Below are 25,619 nucleotides of genomic sequence, written 5' to 3'. Positions count from 1 at the left end.
GTATCGACTGGTTCAGTGACATCTAACAAAGCATCACCGGTTGTCGCTCCGAAAGCGATACTCTCACAATAAAATTATTTAGTATCGCTTTGAAGCGAGAGAAAAAACAACAGATTCCACGGCAAGGGGCCATAAGACACGATCGAGTTGATTAGAAGCATGCTAGATCCCCGCGAGACCTCTAGAAGAGTGATATGATAAGGAACGTGACAACGGTCTCGCGTGTAGAGTGTGTACTTTAAGCGTTTCGTTTAGTTAGGACGTTAGGAAAACCACCCCCATATGAAGGGACCAAGGCGCATTAGAAGTTTACATTCTCTTTCTGATGTTTGGACTTAACAGGAAAATAAGTAACATTTGTAATGTGCTGAATGGAAAGACCAATGGAAGGAAATAAATAAATAATTCCCAATTTTAATGAAAAGTCTGGCATCCAAAGGGATACTTATAGATAAAAGATTTTTGAAAGAAGTTGGAATAAATTTCACCGGTGTACCTTGTGTAGAACTTCAAAAAACGATATTCTCTTATACATGACACGAGCTGTAAAGTTCTTGGTAACGAATGGTACGAAAACTATGTTTCTGAATCGATAGATTTTCTCTCAGCGCGGCTCTTTATAAACTAGAGATAAGAGATAAGCGATGAAAAAAAAACGCCATTATGGCAACTAGGTTTCACATGTCAGAGGTGCCAGATCTCTGCTCAAAGCACAATGTTTACTAACTTTTTCATTTGACTCGTGACGGTGGACTTTTTCTTTTGACTCGTGACGGTGGAAGTCTTGAGGAACCATAAAACGTATCACAAAAACCGTGAAGGTGTTAAATATAATGTTTGTTTAATTTTATATACTTTCACCATAATTGATCATTATTTTGTTGACCATACAAAAGGTTTGTGAACCACCGGTTATATATCAGTGTGATAAAGCAATTTTGGAGCATTCTCAATTTATTGTTTAGCAAAAGACCATGGTAAACGTGTGACAATAAATATATCCTTTATTGCAGCGGTTCTCAACCTTTTTTGTTCGCGTACCTCTTGACGATATTTTTCAAAGCGATTGTACCCCCTGGCTTGGAATGTTCTCGCAGAGTGGGAGAGAGTAGTGGTAGATCATGTTGTGGTAGTCTAGTTCAGGGGTGGCATTGTGCAGCTCGATTCGAACGATTTTCGCTATTTTCGAGTACGTCACATACTGCAAGTTTTGCTTTAAGCTCAAAATGAGCTGTCATTGTCATTTGTCCATCGGCTTATCTTACCCGCAAAGTCGAAAAAAATACGATAAACGAAACATCACGCCCACCAGAGATCATTTAGTTTTGTTCGAGTAACTCGAAACGAAATGCGCAATGTCACCCCAGGTTATGAATTGAACTATAATTTGTTTTATTGGTACAGTCATGTTTTAAGAGCAGAAGAATTGCTTTGTCCGCCATTACTGATTTTTCTTTCGCGTACCCCCTGAAGGCTTTCGAGTACTCTTGGGAGTACACGTACCCCAGGTTGAGAACCGCTGCTTTATTGGTACTTATTACGGGAATCACCTCACGGTAAAATATATTTCACATTCATGCTCGCTTCACTTTTGTAGACCTATTTCCGATTTCACCTAAAGTGAGGTGACAATAATTACCTCGGTGAAGTGAGATTGACAGTGAAGTGAAATTGAGAATAGGACGAGTGAAATACGAATGTTTCCCAGCTTGAAAATTCATAAGTCCCACGAAGTCGGTTTTTCCGTTTGTTTAGATATCACAAGATTTTCTACATTTCTAAGACTTTTGGCATCAAAAAAAATTTTTTTTTCGATATCGAAAATTTCATGAACTACTGTGCATTTTTTTCATCGGTCAAAAAATTTAAACTTTGACCGCTTTGTTGAGGAACGGATCGAATTCTGATTCGTTCCGTTACTGAAAAATAAATCCAATATTTATCATTAGATCACAAATCATCAATTTTCAAGACTGATCCCATCTTCGTGGAATCATTTCACCGTTCAAAATGGTAGTGAAATAATTCCACGCGAAACGTCGCTTTTTCCGTTTTCATTTCAGTAATATGACACTCATAATAACCCAGATTTTACAGCGTCGTTTTTCTCACTAACGTGAGTCCCATAATATGGCTGTATTCATTTCACTCTGATTTCACCGTGAAGTGACTCCCGTAATAAGCACCATTGTACCTGATTGCAATACCTCTCAATGTATTATCTTTTTTGATCGTTTGGCTTGGATTTTTACATGTTCGTTTGGTTTACAACATTCTCTCCGCATATCTCTCTTTCTGAGTATTGCTAATATAAACATAGACTCAGGTGAAATTGTGCTGTTCGACTTTTCCAGTTTCCATATATCGTTTGAAAAAGCTGCGTTTCCTGAGAAAAAATGTTATTTTCAAAATAATTATATCGTTGTCCTTCAGTTTTGAAATCACGAAATAAAACTGCTCGAAATCTGCTCAAAATTGCTTGAACGACAGTTTGTCCATGTAACAACTGCCATTAAAGCAAGTTAGAACGATACTGCATTTTAAAATCGAAGGACAACGACATCTTTTTTTGAGTCACTCACTCTCACAGCTGATAAGCACAGACTAATAAACGTAGCACACACAAAGAAAATATTACCAAGTGAACACGTAAAAACGACGTTAATTTACGTAAACCTAAATGTTTTCACTGATTTAGATAAATAATACGCATAAAAATTGTTAAAAACAACGCAACTACTTCATAAAATGTGAATACTTAATTTTGGGTAAAAATTTGTATGGAGTTTTTGATATTGATATTGATGATTCAAGGTATCCAATTTTACCTAAATGATGATTTCCGTGCAGGTACTCAAAAGTAGGTGAATGATTTTTTCCTAAAAGTACCTTTCCGCACAGAAGGGCTGATTTGCGTCGAAAATACGCATATTTGGGTATTTTTATTTTTCTGTGCACTTTGAACAATTTTTCAAAAAAAATCATTGTTTGTACGTGCATGTGTCGAATTGAGACCCATAAAGTATCTGCGAGATTACATGGTAGCACTCCAGACGATGTTGTCACGCGATGACGGTATGAGCACAGACTAACAGACGTAACACTGGAACCTAAAAAACGATCATTTTAAATTTCCAATTGAATAACATTCATCGTACGACCGTCTGGGGCGCTGTCATGCAATCTCATAAATATTTTGCGGTTCCAAATTTGACCCATGCACGAACGGTAGCGCTGATGTCGAAATACAAGACACAGCGCGAACAAGGCAGCAAATGGTGCTAGTGTTATTAACGTAAAATACTGGAATCATTCGAACGATGATTTTATAGACAATTTGTTTAAAGTGTTATGTCTGTTAGGCTGTGATATAGGTATCAATATTATAGCGAATTTCTTTATTTCACCAGCTAACTAGTTTTAACCTAGAGCCTACCTAAGTGCTGTCAAAACCATTCCTTATTCGCCTGATTTTGACCCAGTATTGACCTGGCGTGCTGCCCGAAGTGCACCGTAAAATTTGTCAGTTTCAATTCAACCACCGAACGTGCTTAGTTTGTAAACAATTATCTGGCATCTCTTTCTTACTTGCGTCGTGAATCGCATTGTTGTTACTTTATTCCTCGGCAGATTTGTTTTGTTTGTTTTGCAGTGGAATACAGGAATTTGCTATTAGTTGTCGTTTGACTTTTGACACGTATTTTGATTGCTGGTTTATTTGGTGACAGCGGCGGGATGTGCTTAACGACTAGAAGTAGTCCCATTTCACGACGACTGTCTCTTCAAGTCGTCGCTGATGATGATGTCGTTGAGGTTGAAAATGTGGTCTTAAGCTCGATTCATTGCGCCATTGTGCACAGATTTTTTTCGTGAAAACTTTTTATGAAAATCCATGAATTGAATATGTAATTTTGCGTGTTAAAAATGGCTAGACGTAATCATCTATGTCCTGCACAAAATCCAGAAAACGTACAAAACAAAACAAACGTTCTTCATTTCTTGCATTTCTACACACCACTTGCAGCGACAACTCACATAGGGCTGTTTCAAATGTTCGGTAAACATGCTAGAATTAAATATCGACCTTTTTTGATCGGGTTCGAAAGAAGCACCTCCAATTTTGATCGAGATCCGACAGAAAAAAAATCACAAAAGGGTTGTATGCAAAGCCACGACCGCAAGGTTGAAGTAGAATACTTTTACAAGAAAGATAACCCGGCTGCTTGCGTGTCAGTTATTTTGAAATCGTATTTGTTTCGTATATACCGCTTGTTAAGCACAGTATCAACAAATCGTAATAAACATCACATTGCTGTGCATTTGCAGCAGCATCAAACCTCAGTTGCAGTTTATTAATAACCATTCATTATGCTCTTCCAAAAACATTTAGTAGCCTTGAAAAAGGCCGATTGCAGTAATTGATTTTAATTCAATTATTGCATAAATGCTTCATGATTAGATATACCCGCTGCAACTGCTACGCTATCCGTAGCCATGCCACAGTTGATGATGATGATGATGATGGTCCCGCCACATACCCCTACAAAGGTTTGAGCTGGACGATTTATCTATAGATAATTAATGTAGTCACATTTAAATCAGTTATACAAAAAAAAACGAACTGATTTTACCTCCAGATATAAACTTCTTCAAAAACTGTTTACTTGATTCACATGGGTAAAAATGTGAAGAGCTATAGAGCTACACAAAACTAGCACAGGGTTTTCCTGACCTTCAGCCAGACTAACTACAACTACTTCATGATTTTTCTCTAAGCGTGGTTAAAGAATCCATTTATGTCTGAATTCCGCGCGCGAGGCTCAAACTTATGTAGTCACTTTCTATTATTTTTTAAAGCTACAACAATATAAAGGAAAAAATCCATCATCACCACCGTGACGAACACAGTAGTTTTTGTTAATTCATTACTTATTAAAAAAGATCTAATATAAAATATGAATAAAATTTTACAACACAATCAGATCCGTTCGTAAAAACTTCGTCAGTTACATGCTTCAATAAAACAATAAATAAATAAATAGGTCCAAAAATAAATAGTTCATCAAAAATAAATCCGTTGTTTAAACTTTGTCAGATAAACTCTCGTCATTTTATAAAAGTTTTAACTTCGTTCTGTACAACAGAAACTTTCACGTGTGAAATACATTGTCTCTTGAACTCCGCAAGCGTTGGTGCACGTTTAACATGTCTTGGCATCGAATTGAAAAAATTTATACCTGTATAAAACAATGAATTTTGTGAAGCTCTTGTTAGAAAGAAAGGTGTTCTTATTTCATCCGCGTTTCTAGTGTTATATCTATGAAAATCTCTTCCTATTACAGTTCGATCACACAAATATTGAGGTAGCAAACCATTAACTATTTTAAAAATGAACACCATAGACAAATAAACAATTCGTTGCTTCACGGATAACCATTGCAAAGCGTCCAACATAAAAGCAGAGGAAGTTAATCTATCACAATTTAAAATCAAAAATCAAAGAGTTGTGGCCGCTATACGCTACCATTGGTATCCGCTGCCCCTGCATCAGCTGGCCCAGCTGCTATCGATGCTGAGATCCGCTGCAACTAGTGCGCTATCCACTGCTGTGACCGCTATCCGCTATCGCTGGTATCCACTGCATTGCTACAGCTGCTACTAAGGGATGACTGCTGTTGTCGCTGTCTAGAACTATAATGAGCGGCTTCGGCTGAAACAGGCTCTTATATAGGCCAAATAGCATATTTTAAATTGCAAGGTATATGATTCTGTCGACCGTGCTTGGGAAGCAATCACATAACGACCAGTCAGAAGTCAAATTTTTCGTTTTGACAAGGCTTGACTATTTTCTATAGTACAATAGTTTGAATAATAAAATTACAATTATTTTCATGTGGGAAGAATCTTAGAAGATTTTCCAATCTATTGCTGCAAGAACGAAGGAAATCCATCGAATACTAACCGATTTATTAGCATTTGAAATTGGACATATTTTCCACTTTTTTCGGTTTAAGATTTTCATTTCACATCCCTATGTAGCCGAACTTCCTGGGAGAAGTATTCTACTTCAAAAGATCTAATATAAAATATGAATAAAATTTTACAACACAATCAGATCCGTTCGTAAAAACTTCGTCAGTTACATGCTTCAATAAAACAATAAATAAATAGATAGGTCCAAAAATAAATAGTTCATCCAAAATAAATCCGTTGTTTAAACTTTGTCAGATAAACTCTCGTCATTTTATAAAAGTTTTAATTTTCGTTCTGTACAACAGAAACTTTCACGTGTGAAATACATTGTCTCTTGAACTCCGCAAGCGTTGGTGCACGTTTAACATGTCTTGGCATCGAATTGAAAAAATTTATACCTGTATAAAACAATGAATTTTGTGAAGCTCTTGTTAGAAAGAAAGGTGTTCTTATTTCATCCGCGTTTCTAGTGTTATATCTATGAAAATCTCTTCCTATTACAATTCGATCACACAAATATTGAGGTAGCAAACCATTAACTATTTTAAAAATGAACGCCATAGACAAATAAACAATTCGTTGCTTCACGGATAACCATTGCAAAGCGTCCAACATAAAAGCAGAGGAAGTTAATCTATCACAATTTAAAATCAAAAATCAAAGAGTTGTGGCCGCTATACGCTACCATTGGTATCCGCTGCCCCTGCATCAGCTGGCCCAGCTGCTATCGATGCTGAGATCCGCTGCAACTAGTGCGCTATCCACTGCTGTGACCGCTATCCGCTATCGCTGGTATCCACTGCATTGCTACAGCTGCTACTAAGGGATGACTGCTGTTGTCGCTGTCTAGAACTATAATGAGCGGCTTGGGCTGAAACAGGCTCTTATATAGGCCAAATAGCATATTTTAAATTGCAAGGTATATGATTCTGTCGACCGTGCTTGGGAAGCAATTATATAACGACCAGTCAGAAGTCGAATTTTTCGTTTTGACAAGGCTTGACTATTTTCTATAGTACAATAGTTTGAATAATAAAATTACAATTATTTTCATGTGGGAAGAATCTTAGAAGATTTTCCAATCTATTGCTGCAAGAACGAAGGAAATCCATCGAATACTAACCGATTTATTAGCATTTGAAATTGGACATATTTTTCACTTTTTTTGGTTTAAGATTTTCATTTCACATCCCTATGTAGCCGAACTTCCTGAGAGAAGTATTCTACTTCAAAATCGATCTTTCGTTAAAAAAGTTACAAATTGCAGCTCACACGAATTGTTGAATTTATGTTGTGCTTTAACTTTGAAGGGCCCTGCTGTATGTGATAAGTATTCTCACTTATCCCTGCACAGAGATTGAAAAGTTTTAGAAGATCCAACGGATTTACTAGAGAAAATTGCTTCTCAAGAAGATGAATCACTTATTATAGTCTAGAAACAGGTTGAAAGTTGGTATGTTTATGTATACTCAAGGAAAATTAAAAGAAAATTGCCAAAATGGCGGCAAAATTAGTGTTTTTGTGAAAAACAACTATTTGCAAATCATAAAACATTGAAAAATTAAGATATATGAAATCGTACCACGAGTTGATAAACATAGTTTCAAGAAAAACGCTGCCAACAGTGTAATACTCACTATATTTGCATCCATGACATGCAAAATACATCTTCAAATATGCCTTAATCAATAGCCAAAAAACCCGATAACTTCACTTTACTCCGAACAACCTGAAAAAATAAAGAAAACCCATTATTTTCGACCTTCCAAAGTCTGTGTCCAATGAACAGAAGGGTCAATTTTCACTAGCGAAATGTTAGTACCTAAGCTTTGCATTACTTCTGTTTCATACTCCTTACAATGTTGATAGGTCTTTTTAACTGCATTGTCGGGTTATACTTTCTCTGTCATTTCTACTATGTATTGGCTACATTGTATTAATTTTTTCGACGAATAATTAATTTTATTTTTACTACACAAATTAACAAATTCATGTTTACTTCCTATGCAAAGCTTTCGGAAAAGCTTTTTTTTTAATATGACTGATCGAACATGTATCAAATTGTTACTTCCAATCGGTGAATTTTAAACACAACTTTTTTTAACTATATAACAGAAATGTGGTTTTTTCTTCATTCATCATTTTGCTGATGCTGATTTTTTACTACACATTTCGACGTTTCCCATGATCTGTAGTTTTTTTTTGTATTTTTCCTACGAACATAACATTATCTTTCTACCCACACAAAATTGGGTGTTTTACGCGTTGCTGCAGCGAGTGCAAACATTTCTTACAAAATAGAAACATTTATCAATCAATCCAACATCACAAATAGAGTGCTTCAGTATAAAATAGTGACAAAAAAGTTATACCTACATTTTGGCTCTCTGTCTCACGCTACAGTCCGTTTATGAATAGCTGTAATGTGTAGTTTCGATAAAATTTACTACCTTTGTTATGGTTTTGTAAAATCAATCAACGCTAACCAGCAGGTTGAGAATTACAGGTAGAAATTTTCTTACAATTGCAATAAGTTTTTCTAGATTATTTACATTAGTATTGATGAGAATTTGATGGGTCGGCAATTTTGCGACAGTTTGCTATGTAACGCTAGGGATGATCAATGTGGAGTCAGACCATCATCTGCTATTTGGGGACAGTGGATTTGCGCTTCAACGCTAAACTCCTGCTGACAGGGGCCAGATTCGTTTAGGTTTGATTTGCTGGAATCCGACTTGACCAGATTACAGATGTTGGTTGTGATGGCCTGGAAGTCTTCTGTAATCACATCGATTGTACTGTTGAGGTTTTCGTTAAATTTAGAATTTTTGAACATTTCCCTTCGATTGCTGGTGTCATTATCTTTCAATGACGTCGGTGGATGAGCTGCTCTCGAGGGAGAAGTTTCCGAAATGGATCGAGAGGGCATTCGTTTGTTATGATTGCTCAGCTCAGTTATCCTCCGATCGTCTGCTACATCATGCACACTAAGCTGCTTCGCTACCGGATAAAGTGGGCCCAAATCGATACTACCACCGCCATTACTAGTGACAGAGCTTGCTTTTCGGTTCATTTCTCGAAGTTTGCGGAGTCCACTAAGTGTCGTTGGGCCGTCACTTGTGTCCGCTAGCTCCACATTACCTAGAACAAAGGGAAGTTTCAAGGAAACTTCTCCGCCCATGCTACTGAGTATTAGTTTAACCTTAACGTAGTAGGATACATAGATTGCGAAAACATTCTTCTCTTCCGACGCGGAAGATGCGATCATTAACCCGCGCGGGGCGCTGGTAGCTAGCTTAGAATTGTAGGCTGACGTACTGGGATCGTTGTAGTTACTGCTGAACAGGGCACCTTCGACGGCAATCCAGTTTTTCGTAGTTCCTGAAACAAAATAAAGTTATTAACTATTATACTAATATACAAAAGAACAAAAGCAGAGCAAAAAGCAATTGGTATACTGAAATACAATGTAAGATCAAAATCGGATGTTCAGATAAACAAAGTGCTTTTTTGAAACGTACTAGCACAGACTAACAGACATAGCAAACTTTCAATAAAATAATCGTTCAGATGCTAACAGCAAATAACACTAGCACCATCTGCTGCCGTGTTTGCGCTTAACATACCTCTAACCGGAAGCAGTGAATAGGACGCATGCAGAGTATCTCCTGGACCGATATGTTTACTGACGTCTACTTCAGCTACAATGTTTTTGAATTTTCCATTACTGAACATGCAGACATCTACGTGCTGGACGGCGACAAGCTGCAAACAAAAAAAAAAAAACGAAAGATTAAGAAAGATTTTCAACTCGGTTGGGTGATTTTCTTGCCTCATTTATTTTGTTTATGATTATTACTATGTAATATATTACATTATGTTAAATTAACATACAAATATAAAAATAATTCGCATCTTTTTTTAAACAGCTTTATAATGGTAAGCTTCAATGAAACGGCTATTTTGAACTTTCCATAAAAAATATTTCACGCGAAAGTCGGATGTTGACACCACACAATAATTAATTTCACGAGAAAAGCAGTTACAACTTAACAGATGCTTGAGTCAGACTGACTTTGAATGCTTTGAGCCTGATCCTGATTAATACAGTGCACTATGGGACATTTTCATACAAGCAAGCGGACAAAAATATTTTAATAATTTTTTCAACACTTTTGACATTTTGTCTGCTTGTCTTGATCAAAACAAGTTGCCTAAAATCATTTGTGACTGTATTGCGACCAAATTTTGATAGAGGCGTATTTTTTTCGTATGAAAGGCAGAAGCTTTACATGGACTTGTTTGAAATTCAGCGCTTTCTCCCGTTTCAGTAGCTGTCCTCCCATTTGTTATATGCTTTTGATTACCTTTAATGTGTAAGGAACATATATGTCAAGTTAGGTTAATACCGGTCAAAGTGTTTCGGAGATATGGTAGAATATGTAATACATGCAGTGATTGTAAGACAAATTTTTTTTCAGTTGCTTCAATTTTGCTCGAAATTGAAGAGATTGGTCACCAGCAAAAAAAAAAAAAAAATCGTATTTTTTGATTTTGTGTATTTCCCAGATACCAATTTTTTTTAGAACGTTCCAAATCGCCTGCGTGCAGGTGGTCGCAGTGAAACTCTTTAGAACTTGTTAGTAGATACCTAAACCTTAGAAATAAACAAGGACCCAGCCCAGGAGCTCCTGGGAGTAAAAAGATGGCGATCAACAAAGGTGAAAATCAAAATATTGTTTTTAGATTTTGTATATTTTCTAAAAAAAATCTCAAAATTTTCGAAACGATTTCAAATGGTTTGTTGCTGGTGATCGCAGCTAAACTCTTTTAAAAAATAGAACAGGGACCCAACCCGAGATCTCCTGAGAGTAAAAAGATCCCGACCAAAAATGTTTAAAATTATGATTTTTCCTCATTTTCCTCTTTTTGCTATGCTTTATTTTCTTTTTTTTCCACCCATAAAGCCACATAAACACACGTTTTTTGAAAGCCTAACCAATAACGTTTTTGGAGATTATAGAACACTTGATAATAACTCTGTTATAATGATAAAAAATTAATATTTTGTATATTTCCTATGGAAACCAAAAGGTTTCAAACGGTTGTAAACGCTTGTTCGCACGTAGTCACAGCTTAATTCTTTTGAAATTGTTAGTAGACACCTAAAACTTAAAAAAAACAAGGATCCAGCCCGGGTGCTCCTGGGAGTAGAAAGATACCGACCAACAAAGTTGAGAATAATGATTTTTTCGCATGTTCTGCTTTTTGTCATGCTTTATCTTCTTATTTACACTCATAAAATCACATAACCACACGTTTTCCTGAAAGCCAGATTACTAACGTTTATGAAAAAGTACACTTAATAGTTATTCTATTACCATGATAAAAAAAATTTTCTCAGGTTTTACTTTTTTTGGAAAAAAGTGCATTTTTTCCTTTTTTTAAATTTTCATATCTCGATATCTCATGTATAGTACCTGCTACAGTCCTGAAATTGGGAACTTTTCTTAGTTGAAGTGTCTACTTTCTATAAAAAAAATAAAGAGAAATCGATCGGCGACAGTCACTTTTCCGGTTTTTATTCGCCTGAAATCCTATAGTGCAGTGATGCGCCACCTGGTAAAAGTGTAACAAAGATATGTACCATATCTTGGGTAGACAGCACACACTGTCGATGTCTGACAGGAAACGCTGCTTACAACTTGTGTGATAAATTGACTTTTGCAAGCATTACGATTTACATATACAAATATTCAACACGATCTACCCTTGTGGAACATAAAAGCTGCAACAATCCAACCTCATCGGAATGCTGATTGCACTGGTGACTATTTTGTTTACTAAAGTCACCTCTAAAGCTTTTTTCATACTAAATTTTTATTCGACATATGAGTTTTTTGTAAATTCAATAAAAGATGGTTTTCACGGATTGTGATTCAACCATTTTTGTTTTTAATCCCATTGATGTCGGTTAAATTTGCAAAATCAAATTCCAAAATATACACTGCTTTTCTCAACATTTTAATTTTACGCTGATTTTCATCTAAGTTCGAAAAAGGAGATTAACTCTGCTCTGTAGTCTTTTTCCCGAAAGTACTAAGCAGAAATCATTAAGACTTTTTCGCAGATTTTGGAGTTCACGATTTTTAAGGTTTACACTTATTTAACTCAACTAGTACCAATGACAATTACTGGAACTACTGCAAAAGTTTTTGTACTTAATGCACGTCAGAAGAGGTGCAGAAAGATAAAAACAAAGAACCCCAAAAGGTTTGATCAATACCTATCGAAATCCTCTGAAATATTAGTACGAGCTCCTCCAGAGTAAACGAAGACACTACACGCCTTTATACTGCGTCTTACGAAGCAGCAAAATTTGTTTGCTGTCTGGGTAAAAGTATATGAGATGTAATAACTGACAATTGCGTATAATTTTTGGGAGCATGATAAGTTTCGTCTAGCGGAAGATAATGATTTCCACAAACAAGGTTGTTATATCTGGTTCAAAATTTAGTATAAATATGATTGAAAAGTCCACACGCAGCTTTAGTCATAATGAGTTTACCGAGGTGTGTTTACGTTGAATTGTTTGTAATTGGTGTGATACTTTTTGCTAGGTGTAGTAATGGCATTTCAATCTCAACCACATGTGATGGCTGCAAAAAGTTGGTTGTATCGACGGGTGTAAGCCGATTTGATGCTTACTGTACCGAAAACCAGTACTGTGTCGAGAACGCAGCGGGGCAAGCAAAATGTTCAACCGAAATTCCTGAAGGCTGTGAACCTACAACTACAATAACACCCGAAGTTACCTCAGATACCACATTAAGTTCAATGCCGTCAGAGATTACTCCAAGTTCAACAATTACAGAGGAAATGACAACACCACAGCAAACGTCAGCAGTCGAAACAACTTCAGAAGTAAACGCATCAGATCCGTCTACATCAGAAGTTACTGCAGTTCCTACGACATCAGAAGAAATAACATCGGAGCACACGACATCACAACAAGGTTCAACATCTGAAGTGACTTCACAATCAACAGACAATCCTACTTCATCCGAGGTTACTTCCAGTTCAACAATTACAGAAGAAACTACATCAGACCTAACGACACCACAACAGACAACAACAGCCGAAACGACTTTAGAAGTAACCACATCAGATCCGTCTACAACCGAAGTAACTGCAATTCCAACGACATCAGAAGAAATAACGTCGGAGCACACAACATCACAACAAGCTTCAACATCGGAAGTGACTTCGCAAACAACAACAGACGATGCTGCTTCATCCGAGGTTACTTCTAGTTCAGTAATTACAGAAGAAACTACATCAGACCCAACGACACCACAACAAACAACAACAGTCGAAACGACTTCAGAAGTAACCACTTCAGATCCTTCTACATCAGAAGTTACTGCAGTTCCTACGACATTAGAAGAAATAACATCGGAGCACACGACATCACAACAACCTTCAACATCTGAAGTGACTTCACAATCAACAACAGACAATCCTTCTTCATCTGAGGTTACTTCTAGTTCAACAGTTACAGAAGAATTGACTTCAGACCGTACGACACCACAACAGACAACTACAGTGGACACAACTTTAGAAGTATCTACATCAGATCCGTCTACAACCGAAGTTACTGCAATTCCAACGACATCAGAAGAAATAACGTCGGAGCACATGACATCAGAACAAGTTTCAACATCTGAAGTGACTTCACAATCAACAACAGACAATCCTGCTTCATCCGAGGTTCCTCCAGGTTCAACAATTACAGAAGAAACTACATCAGACCTAACAACACCACAACAAACACCAACAGTCGAAACAACTTCAGAAGTAACCACACCAGATCCGTCTACAATCGAAGTTACTGCAATTCCAACAACATCAGAAGAAATAACGTCGCAGCACACGACATCAGAACAAGCTTCAACATCTGAAGTGACTTCGCAAACAACAATAGACAATCCTGCTTCATCCGAGGTTACTTCTAGTTCAACAGTTACAGAAAAATTGACGTCAGACCGTACGACACCACAACAGACAACTACAGTGGACACAACTTTAGAAGTAACCACATCAGATCCGTCTACAACCGAAGTTACTGCAATTCCAACGACATTAGAAGAAATAACGTCGGAGCACACGACATCAGAACAAGTTTCAACATCTGAAGTGACTTCACAATCAACAACAGACAATCCTTCTTCATCTGAGGTTACTTCTAGTTCAACAGTTACAGAAGAATTGACGTCAGACCGTACGACACCACAACAGACAACTACAGTGGACACAACTTTAGAAGTAACCACATCAGATCCGTCTACAACCGAAGTAACTGCAATTCCAACGACATCAGAAGAAATAACGTCGGAGCACATGACATCAGAACAAGTTTCAACATCTGAAGTGACTTCACAATCAACAACAGACAATCCTGCTTCATCCGAGGTTCCTCCAGGTTCAACAATTACAGAAGAAACTACATCAGACCTAACAACACCACAACAAACACCAACAGTCGAAACAACTTCAGAAGTAACCACACCAGATCCGTCTACAATCGAAGTTACTGCAATTCCAACAACATCAGAAGAAATAACGTCGCAGCACACGACATCAGAACAAGCTTCAACATCTGAAGTGACTTCGCAAACAACAATAGACAATCCTGCTTCATCCGAGGTTACTTCTAGTTCAACAGTTACAGAAAAATTGACGTCAGACCGTACGACACCACAACAGACAACTACAGTGGACACAACTTTAGAAGTAACCACATCAGATCCGTCTACAACCGAAGTTACTGCAATTCCAACGACATTAGAAGAAATAACGTCGGAGCACACGACATCAGAACAAGTTTCAACATCTGAAGTGACTTCACAATCAACAACAGACAATCCTTCTTCATCTGAGGTTACTTCTAGTTCAACAGTTACAGAAGAATTGACGTCAGACCGTACGACACCACAACAGACAACTACAGTGGACACAACTTTAGAAGTAACCACATCAGATCCGTCTACAACCGAAGTAACTGCAATTCCAACGACATCAGAAGAAATAACGTCGGAGCACATGACATCAGAACAAGTTTCAACATCTGAAGTGACTTCACAATCAACAACAGACAATCCTGCTTCATCCGAGGTTCCTCCAGGTTCCACAATTACAGAAGAAACTACATCAGACCTAACAACACCCCAACAAACACCAACAGTCGAAACAACTTCAGAAGTAACCACACCAGGTCCGTCTACAACCGAAGTTACTGCAATTCCAACGACACCAGAAGAAGTAACGTCGGAGCACACAATATCACAACAACCTTCAACATCTGAAGTGACTTCACAATCAACAACAAACAATCCTTCTTCATCTGAGGTTACTTCTAGTTCAACAGTTACAGAAGAATTGACGTCAGACCGTACGACACCACAACAAACAACAACAGTCGAAACAACTTCAGAAGTAACCACACCAGATCCGTCTACAACAGAAGTTACTTCGATTCCAACGACATCAGAAGAAATAACGTCGGAGCACACGACATCACAACAACCTTCAACATCTGAAGTAACTTCGCAAACAACAACAGACAATCCTGCTTCATCCGAGGTCACTTCCAGCGCAACAATTACAGAAGAAACTACATCAGACCCAACGACACCACAACAAACATCAACACAAGAAATTACCTTCGAACAAACAACGTCGCAGCCCACAACCTCGCAACAACCAACAACACAAGATTCTTCAGTAGAGACTACATCAGCGGAGCTAACGACATTGAATCCTTCTACAACAACCATAGCTCCATCTACCCCGAGTCCACCAGACGAGGGAGCTATTATTTGTACTGCTCCCGGTTTGTTCCCAGACCCGAACGACTGCAGCCGTTACCATTTCTGTAATTATCCAACGAATGCATATTCTTGGGTTCAGGAATGTCCACCTGGTTATGCCTTCTACTACGAATCATTCACAGCGAACATTTTCCCGTGCAGAAGCATCGGTGAATCGGTTAGTTGCTCTGCTATCCAGTGTTCGCGAGGATCATTGTACGCTTCGCACGGAGTAAATCGCATGTTTTACGCGTTCTGCTTTACCAGTGGTCTAACGGGTAGCACCACCGCACTTATGCTACGATGTACCGATGGGGCGTACTTCGATGGTACGCGGTGTATCTTCCAGTGTCCCGGTGAAGGGTTGTTCATCAACTCGAACGATCCGACCCAGTACTATGCGTGCTATTATTCGACGGGTAATCTCGTTTATAATTTGATGCACTGCCCGGGATCGAAAGTGTTCAGTCCAGAAAGAAACATTTGTGTATGACGAATGTATAGTTATTAGCTTTATTCGATGGTTCAACCAATAAATGTATAATTTTTGAACCAACTTGGTATTTGATTGATGCTGGAATAAATTCCACATATGCGGCGAGATTGAAGACTAGCTCATTTCGGTGTACTATTTATCCAAAATTTATCATTGTTTTTTTTTTTTAATTATCATTCAGTGTTTGTCTTTGCTTGCTGTAAGATAATGAATCAAATAAAGGTGTGCGATATAACAGTTTATGACACTTTTGGCTAAACGCGTTTAGCTATTAAGAGTGACAAAATTGTACCATGACCAATTCAATCTTATCTTGCAGCAAACTGAAAATGACACGAATTTTGTGTCAGTTCTGTGACACGTCATGAACCGGATGTGCTCATAATATGGTTGTAAATCCCTGCTTCAACAAGATACTGCTTACTTACCCGTATTTTTCTCACCACTTTCCGGCTGTCGTTTTTAATGTCGAGTGTTACAGTAACGTTTTCACCATGAACGAAGGCCGCCTTGTTGAGCGAGGCCTGCAGATTCACTCGTCCATCAGCCCATAAAAATGGTTTGTCCACGGTTACCTGCGGTCCCTGGAGAAAAATGAAACAGATCAGAAAACTAGTTTTTGATAGTTTGAGTTTGCTCGAAGAGCTGTGAAAACAAGTTATCACTCGATGCTATTAACCAAAGGTAGATAATACCTTGTCCATTAAAAATGTGCACAATATCTTTTTTTTGACGTAGAATTACGTCTTTCGGCAACATATACAGGGGACCAGTTTCATTACAGGGATCCAATTTCAAAAACCAAAAACATCGGCAGCGTCACAAAAATTGTCCATTTTCAACCGTTTTAAGCTCAGTCAGTTTCCAACCGATTTTCGTCATTTTTGCAGTAATCGATTGGAAAATCAACCATGCACCCGTCCAAATGCAGAAAGTTGTAATCTGATTGTTCGAACGATTGTACTATTGAAAATTGTCAAGCCTTGTCGAAACGCAAATGTCGACCTCTGATTGGTCGCACAATGCTTCTTTCCCTAACAAGGTCGACAGAATATACCTAGTTGACTAAGAATGTGCGCTTTGTGTTTTATGTATAATTCATTCCATGATTGTGCCGATACCACACGGACGTTGGTTGCTGATCGTGAAGAAGAAAGAAAAGCCGGCTTTCAATCTTTGTCAGGGCGGATATCGCGCGCTATCTGGACCATGAAGCATTTATGCGATAATTCAATGAAATTTGCAACTGCAGCAACCAGTCTTTTTCAAGGCTACTAAATATATTTTGAAGAGCATAATGAATGGTTATTACTAAATTGCAACTTTGATTGTAGTTTGATGCTGCTGCAATTGCGCAGCAGTGTGATGTATATTACGATTCATTAACACTGTGCATCACAAGCGGTATATGCGAAACAAATCCGATTCCAAACAGAAAAGCTCAGCAAGTTCTGCTCACGGCGCTGAGTCCGTTTTAGAAAATTCATAACACTTCATTAACAAATATGTAACGTCTTTAAGAAGACGGTTGTTGCTTGACATCACAGCATAATTACGACCCTTATATCCGATACGAGAACGGGAACATCTTCCTTCAAGCCGTGCAACACACGATACATGTGTCAACCTATTGTTGCCTTTATAAGACAACAATAGGTTGACAAGAGGAATTAACAATTTACTTGGAGCAGCATACGTACGGCGATCTGAACCTTGCGGCAAGTGCAATAGTAGAACGTTTGTTGTAATCCGCCAACCGGGAAGCAACCGAAAATGTTTCTCCTTACAACGAGGTACGACCTGTTGTGACAAATTTCCTGGCTCCTTTGTCGCTTGCCTCTGGTGCCATCTCAATGATGATACATTTGTTGCCAGGCACACAGTTGACGATAAAATAATGCGCTTTCACGCTCAAATTTCGCTTATATACCGACAAACTGTGAGCAGCGTAGCCCATCCTCTTTTTGGAGAATGACATAACTGGAAATAATTTTTCCAGTTATCCTAATCCACAACGTGCAAAAAATCTACGTCAGAGCGGATATTGCGCGCTATCTGGACCATGAAGCATTTATGCGATAATTGAATGAAATTTGCGACTGCAGCAACCAGTCTTTTTCAAGGCTGCTAAATATATTTGGAAGAGCATAATGAATGGTTATTACTAAATTGCAACTTTGATTGCAGTTTGATGCTGCTGCAATTGCGCAGCAGTGTGATGTATATTACGATTCATTACCACTGTGCATCACAAGCGGTATATGCGAAACAAATCCGTAAATGTCAATTTACTAAGTTTTCATCATTACAAACCAGTCACTTCTTACAGCATCTCGATCATACTCATGGTTCATAACAATTTACAGAAGGGGCATCTTTGCCGATTGAGGATTCCGGCCTTTCTCTGGTTAAACTTCGTCTTCTTACAGTATCATGAAATACAAACAATCTTCATATTCATATACTTGACCATGGATTCCGACGATACCTTCGGAAAATTAAAATTCTTTCTGCTTTGTTTATTTTAAACATTTAACAAGGCTGAAATTATTAACTGTTACTGCACAGTTCAATTGTCTGGTAAATACAACTAATATCAAACATTTATGAATTGATAATACGATTTTTTTATGTTTCTTTCAACAGAGTCGACTTGAGCACATCGATTAGTGCGTTTTCGGCGTAGAATTATGTCTTACGGCAACATATATAGGGGTACAAACTGTAAAACCGAAAGCATCGAGAGCGTCACGAATATTGCCCACTTTCAAAAGTTCTGAACTCAGCTAGTTTCCAACGGATTACGTTTATTTTTAAAGCAAAAATAATATACGAAACAAATACGGAAAAATATATCGCTTCACACCATTAAAATGATTAACCCTAATCGAGTGTATTTCCAAAGCTATTGCAAAAAATTATTGACATAAGACAGGCTGTCGTAATTCTACGTTAACCTTGCGGTCGTTTCGTATAAACAACCTCTTCCACTTTTTAGTTTATTCTAATTTCTTGATTTGAAAAAATATTCCTGTACAATTACATTTTTCCTCATTAAAACTTGGTTATTGTGAAGAATATACGGCCAAATCCGATGCTTTCATCCTAGGTTGTTTTCATAAATTTCTGATTACTTCGACTATTTTGGGTACTGGCTATTAATCGTGCAATTAAGGTTTTAAATCTATGCGATTTAAACAATCGGGACAGATTGTTCTACCCATGAAATACCTACACAGTACAAGGTACTTCATCCGTATCGACTGATGATTCGCTGCTCTTTGCACTGTTTCCGGTTGATTGTAACGGCTACCGCTGTACAACCCTTTTCGTCACGGTTGATTCGCTTGTTTGCCAGTGGCCGATCCGTATCAGACCCGAGCTCAGTGAGCCTCGGGTTTGCATTATTAAAATTTCATTAATTCCATTGTAGGAGCAGTGGCAAGAAAAAGAGAGAAACCCGCAACACCAGCGGTGTTAGCGGTGTTTGCTGAGTATTTCGTTGGGCGCCGAGTGGCTCATGAAGTCGCTTGACAGTGTTTATGACGTCCGACCCTAAAATAAACCGGTGGGGACATATTGGCTTCGACGGGATTTTTCTCCGTGACGTATGGTTCTTTGTTGAGTATGTTTCGCTTCTGCTAGGACGTATGCTAGTCAAGCTTCGTTTAATGGCTCTCAGACATGATTTGGCCATGCGTTAGATCATAAGGATTTGGGTTTGTTCTAAGTATTTTCATCCATCGTTTCAAAGGATGAAAATTTTATTATTTTTACTGTTATAGTCTACGAGAAAGGATAGCAATAACAATGAATGGGATATGAATGGTGAATTTGTTAATTATTATGATTCTATGTGATTGAGCATTTTTCGTAATTTAAACATAGAAAAAAGCAATTTTGTCTTTATTTGTACCTTGTCTTTAGTATATGTTAATAGGACTTTTTTTTTTTTTTTCTTCACATAACATTTATTTGACACGGCACAAATACAATTTAATGTTTAACGGCGCCAATTATATCTGATGACTTAAAAACTAAAGCAAATTTTTTATCCTCGCTGCCGACTACGAGCTGAAATTAAGTCTAACTTAAAACTAGCATGGGATTTCCAATCAGTGTTTTGTTGTTCAATGGTCGTTTGATAATCGTCGAATGGCATGTATGGATTCGTTCTGCTGAGCCACGATGTCGTGAGTTGGGACAGAGGCTCGTAGTCCTTGGGTCCTGGTTCTATTGTGCGGGGTCTGGTTGCTGGTTTTGTGCTTAAGGTTCAAACGTGTTCTTGTCGTTTTGTTGGGTGTAGACGGAGGGGAACGGGACTAGACTGGGGCGTGGATGGATTTCAGGAAAACGTATATAAGGGACATGTAGGATAGGTCACGGCTCGCCAAGACATCACGAACAGGAACAGCCGGCTGTCTACCCTCGGCCTGCAGGGAAGCTATTAATTTAGACCTGGCGTCACGGTGTACAGGGCATGACCAAACCACATGCTCTATGTCGTGATAACCTTCACCACAGGCACAGATACCACTTTCCTCGAGCCCAACACGACGGAGGAGCGCGTCAAATCTATAGTGATTGGACATAAGCCGGGACATCACGCAAATGAAATCCCGACCTACATCCAACCCCTTGAACCACGGGTTCGTCGATACTTTGGGGATTATGGAATGTAACCACCTTCCCAATTCCCCTCTGGTCCAAGCATTTTGCCAACTGATGATCGTATTCTGACGTACAAGTGCGAAAAATTCATTAAAGGCAATTGGTCTTTCATAAATATCACCGTTTGTTGCGCCCACCTTAGCCAAAGAGTCCGCTTTCTCATTACCCGGTATCGAGCAGTGAGAAGGGACCCACGCTAAGGTAATCTGAGTAGATTTTTCGGATAAAGCACTCAGATGTTCCCGTATTTTCCCCAGGAAATAATTAACATCTTTCATCGATCGGAGAGCCTCAATGGAACTGAGACTGTCCGTAAAGATGAAATAATGGTCCGTGGGCATTTTTTCGATAATCCCTAGGGTGTACTGCCCTTGTTAATAGGACTTGTTCGATAGAATATTTTTTTCTTTCAATGCATTTGTTTTTAAATAAACAAAATTCAATTATCTACAACATCTGTCAAGCAGCCATCGTTCAATTGTTACCATTGCATTTAGAGACAGTCGCGTCTAATCAATTTACTTCTTGGCGTGGGAATGCGCCGTTGTTTTCCCATCGATGGTAAAAAGGGTAGCAAACTACTTTAGCAGGTTTTCACAGCAATCTGAAGCTAAACCTGCCGAAAAAAACCGCTACCGAAGTAGTTGAATACCCTACTTCTAGCTGTTCGGATCCAATCTCTTGGAAGCAGGGTTGCCGCCGGTGTATATTGGCTACGACAAAAATATTTTCTCTTCAACATTCACTTAAGATGGATTAACCAGCACGGGTTTCGAACATCAAACCGCAGGGTGGTGTTAAATTTTAACCTTGCAAACCGATGTGAAAAAACGGAGATTTTCCGACGGTGATGGTAAATCTTCCTGCTTGGTGTGTTTGTGTGGTCCATGGTTCGTTGGGAAAAGGCAACCGGCAAAACAGGAGCTATATAGCGTAATTTTGACTGTTGTCTTCGGATGGATGTTGCCATTGTGTAGGAAGAGAAGGAGGACGAAACAGATAGGACAAAAGCACGCCAAATGGGGTTGGTTATTATTTCACTTAGCTCCGAGCCATCACAGAGAAGATATAAATCGTCTTTTCATATAATTTCTAAACCACTACGAAAACAGTCGGTTCCGGTTTGCGAATGGTTCGCCAGCATCTCCGGGAATGAGCGAAGAATGCTGTGTTTCCGTTGCAAGCAATCCGTTATAGACGGCATATAATTGTGTTTTACACGATGATAAGACTTGCCAAAAACAATAGCTGATTATGGTTTGTGGCCAAATAAGCATGATATTTCCATTTCTTCGTGGCTGTATGTGGTACTACTTGATGATTTACTACTGCCTCACTCTTTCTGAAGATGAGAACATGCGTACATCTTAAATTGCGAACAGCATGAGCTTCGTCTAACAATCGCTGCTGAGAACCGGTCTGATGCGGGTATTATTATTATCATCTGACGTAATGGATTATGTCAGCCACATGAAGAACTTTTTTGGCTAGGTTGTTCACTGTTACTTCAAAAGCGGTCGCCCGCGCTGGTGAATTTTCATGCACATCAACTCGAACAATTATGAATGGCAGACAATGGAAATTTGTGCCGGAAGCTAATAAAATAAAGCATCATAAATGCTAAATGAAGTAACACAGTATATTATAAATTAAAAAAAAAATTGAGTAGACTTGCGCTAAGTGTATCAACAAAGAAAAATTTGATAATAAAATTTTTGGAAAGTCATGCAGGTTCTGAAATTGGTTTTTTATGACAAATCATCATAGATATCACCGTAGGCCACAGATAGTGTATTATATATCGAATATCAGTTTCAACACGAACGAGTTGAAAGTGATGAAAACTTTCAGCTTCAATCAGTTGACAGCACACGCTATGTTACTTTAGCGATGTTTATGCGGTTGAGAATGTAGATGCTTACTTCATCGACTCAGATCAAATAATTTCGATATTAATTAAGACATATCATTTATATTACTGCCATGATTTTCTTTGAAAATTGACACGGTTGACTCTCAATAGCAGTGTGATGGGAGTGAGAGTGAAATTGTTGTTGTATTTTCATTTTGCAGTGTCGAAATTTCGCAACACTGGTTGTTACACTCCCTTCGCCTTCCTTCTCACGATATATTTCTGGTTCTCAATGAGGTTCTCGATGTGCACAATTCGATATAGACCATCACACCGGGTCTCTTTAACCTCATTTTTCTGACAGTTAGCGGTAACTTTGTTTACATTTCGGACTTTGTGCTGTTTTTTGGTAAAGCAATCGTGTGCGTAGTGAAAATGCTGCTCAATTTATAATTGTTCTTAGTGTACCAGCACCTCAAACTCAACATTGAAAGCATTTTGGTCACAGTTGAAATGATCTGCTATAATTGAGAACCAAACTACATCACTCGAAGGTAAACAAAGTTACCAGTAGCTGTCAAACACAGATGCACAAACGAACAAACCCGATCTATTCGTATTCATTTGGCTAATGATTGTGATTGTTTGCCAAAAAAAAGAAAGTACGTTAGTATTGGGTTAGTTTGTGTTATATACATGGCCGGTTCCGTTGGGTAGTGTATTTGTTTCAAGAACAATCAGAAATAATCCAATTTTTTTCTTAGTTTCTGATCTGCTACGTACCTCGGCGTGACCCCCAACCCCCTCATCACATTTCGTAACAAAACTGCAAAACCCTGCCCCACCCTCCTCGAATGCTACGTCATTAATGGAAGGCATTCCATGGAAAATAAGTAAAAAATTTTTTTTAGCATGTCATTCCCGATTTCGCTGAAAGTTTTCACAGTTGTTCCTTCTTGATAAGGAGGTCATTTTATGATATCTGTTCTTCATGTAGACTCGCGACTGCTGTTTCAAAAGGGCCTATCCATCTATTCTGTGCCAAATTTCCTTACAAAAAACATCCATTGTAAAACGAATTCGAACAAAATAGTTTGTTTTTCAAAAAAAATTGGAGTACCGAGGACTGCCTCGCAAAATTAATAGCGAAACTTATCTCTGGTCAATCTCTCAGCTCCCGGTTCTCTAAACCTGGATTTATTTTATGTAAACACGTACTGTTTAAATTGGTTACCTTGTGTGTTCGTCTTATTTTTAAAACCTTCTGATAACAGAGTTCGCCGATCAGCTACGCATATTCAATTTCAACAGGGCCAGTATGTCAATGATCGATTATGGTAGAAAACCAGCGTATTTGATTGGTATCATGCTCTTAGTGATAAATTTTTAACATAGTAATGTATATCTAGAAGAAAACACTCGAAAAAAGTTCAGAGTGAAAATGTCAAAATACTCAAACGTTCATAACCATTTTGTTTTTCATTTTACCATCTCAAAATTTTGATCGATGGTAGCACATATTGTCCTCTTCAATGTGTGAAAACATTAGATTTAAAAAAATGGACTTTTTGAGATAGGTATTTAATATATTGTGACAATTGGTAAAACTTGGCACAGAAATTTTTTTTTCTGCAATGTATAAATTTTGTCTAGAACCGTAATTTTATTACCTAGAACTTTGCTGAAGACACCATTTTAATCAAACAAGCCGTTTTTCTGATATAGAAATTTGTATCCATCAGTCACCGGTTGGCAAATGGCTGGACACGTGTAACTTGAGACCCTAATGTGGCCATTCACCTCTGTCCAGCAACTCCTATCCCAACCTCCACGTGGTGCCGACCGGAATACGAGTAACCTTAGCGGAGATCGTGTAACCAACCCCCGGTGGAAACTATGGTCGTATGCTGACTGGGAAGGGGGTCGTATGCGGCTGTATCCCCATAGGGGCGGCGTACAACAGCGTCTGACCCGGAGCGGGCGGCTGAATTATGGAATGCTGTATCCTCGCCAGCTACACCTAAGGCAGCCCCATCAGTAGGATGTAGGTATCGCGACCCTGGTAAGGTAGCATACCGGAACCTTTCTTCAACCACGAACAGCGAATTTAGAAATACGGAACGGATCAATCGGCAACGACCTAGGCTACGAACACGGAAAAAGATTAAGGTGAACGATTGGAAATTGGGTACTTGGAACGTCCGATCTCTTAATGAACCGGCGGGGGCTGGCTTGCTTGCTCGAGAACTACAGCGGCAGGGAGTCGAAATCGCAGCGATTCAGGAGGTTCGGTGGCCAAATTCCGGAGAAAGGGAATTCCGTGCAGTAGACCCTGTTGCTCGCACTTCTTTCAAGTACCACATCTACTACAGTGGCGGCAAAGCAGCGGAACGGGGCGTCGGTTTCGTAGTGCTGGGAAATCAGAAAACAAGAGTCATCCGGTGGAGGCCCGTAGATGACCGTATATGCGTGTTGAGGATGAAGGGCAAATTCTTCAACTGCAGTTAAATCAACACCTACGCACCGACAAACGACAAATCCGATGAAGTCAAAGATGAGTTCTATGACAAGCTTGAGCGAATATATGAAGAGTGCCTAAAACACGACGTAAAAATCGTCATCGGAGACGCAAACGCACAGGTTGGGAGGAAGGAATTCTTCCGTCCGGTCATTGGAAGGCATAGTCTCCACTCGTCAACCAATGAAAACTGCCTGAGGCTGATAAACTTTGCCGCGGCCAGAGGAATGGCCATATGTA

At 38.6% G+C, this 25,619-nt stretch overlaps 2 protein-coding genes across 5 annotated transcripts in view; one reads left to right on the top strand and one right to left on the bottom strand.

The window, feature by feature from the left end:
• Nucleotides 1-746: 746 nt before the first annotated feature.
• On the top strand, nt 747-16,473 carry LOC129729465 (mucin-2-like). Its single transcript, XM_055688051.1, has 2 exons — nt 747-896; nt 12,594-16,473. The coding sequence occupies exon 2, from the start codon at nt 12,811-12,813 to the stop codon at nt 16,333-16,335; it is 3,525 nt and encodes a 1,174-aa protein (XP_055544026.1). The 5' UTR covers nt 747-896; nt 12,594-12,810; the 3' UTR covers nt 16,336-16,473.
• Nucleotides 7,720-25,619, bottom strand: part of LOC129729466 (uncharacterized) — a 152,491-nt gene continuing 134,591 nt past the window's right edge. For all 4 annotated transcript variants that reach the window (XM_055688053.1, XM_055688052.1, XM_055688054.1 and 1 more), the window contains 3 exons: nt 16,767-16,922; nt 9,600-9,738; nt 7,720-9,354 (listed from right to left, as the gene is read on the bottom strand). In XM_055688053.1, coding sequence (XP_055544028.1) covers nt 8,594-9,354; nt 9,600-9,738; nt 16,767-16,922 — 1,056 coding nt within the window. In that variant the 3' untranslated portion in view covers nt 7,720-8,593. The remainder of the gene's footprint in view (nt 9,355-9,599; nt 9,739-16,766; nt 16,923-25,619) is intronic.

Source organism: Wyeomyia smithii, chromosome 3 (assembly GCF_029784165.1).
Source record: "Wyeomyia smithii strain HCP4-BCI-WySm-NY-G18 chromosome 3, ASM2978416v1, whole genome shotgun sequence".
NCBI classification, from domain to species: Eukaryota; Metazoa; Arthropoda; class Insecta; order Diptera; family Culicidae; genus Wyeomyia; species Wyeomyia smithii.
This window is presented reverse-complemented; position numbering and strand designations above follow the sequence as displayed.

Excerpts from the sequence above, each read along its gene's own strand:
- LOC129729465 (XM_055688051.1), top strand. The coding sequence starts at position 12,811 with ATGCCGTCAGAGATTACTCCAAGTTCAACAATTACAGAGGAAATGACA.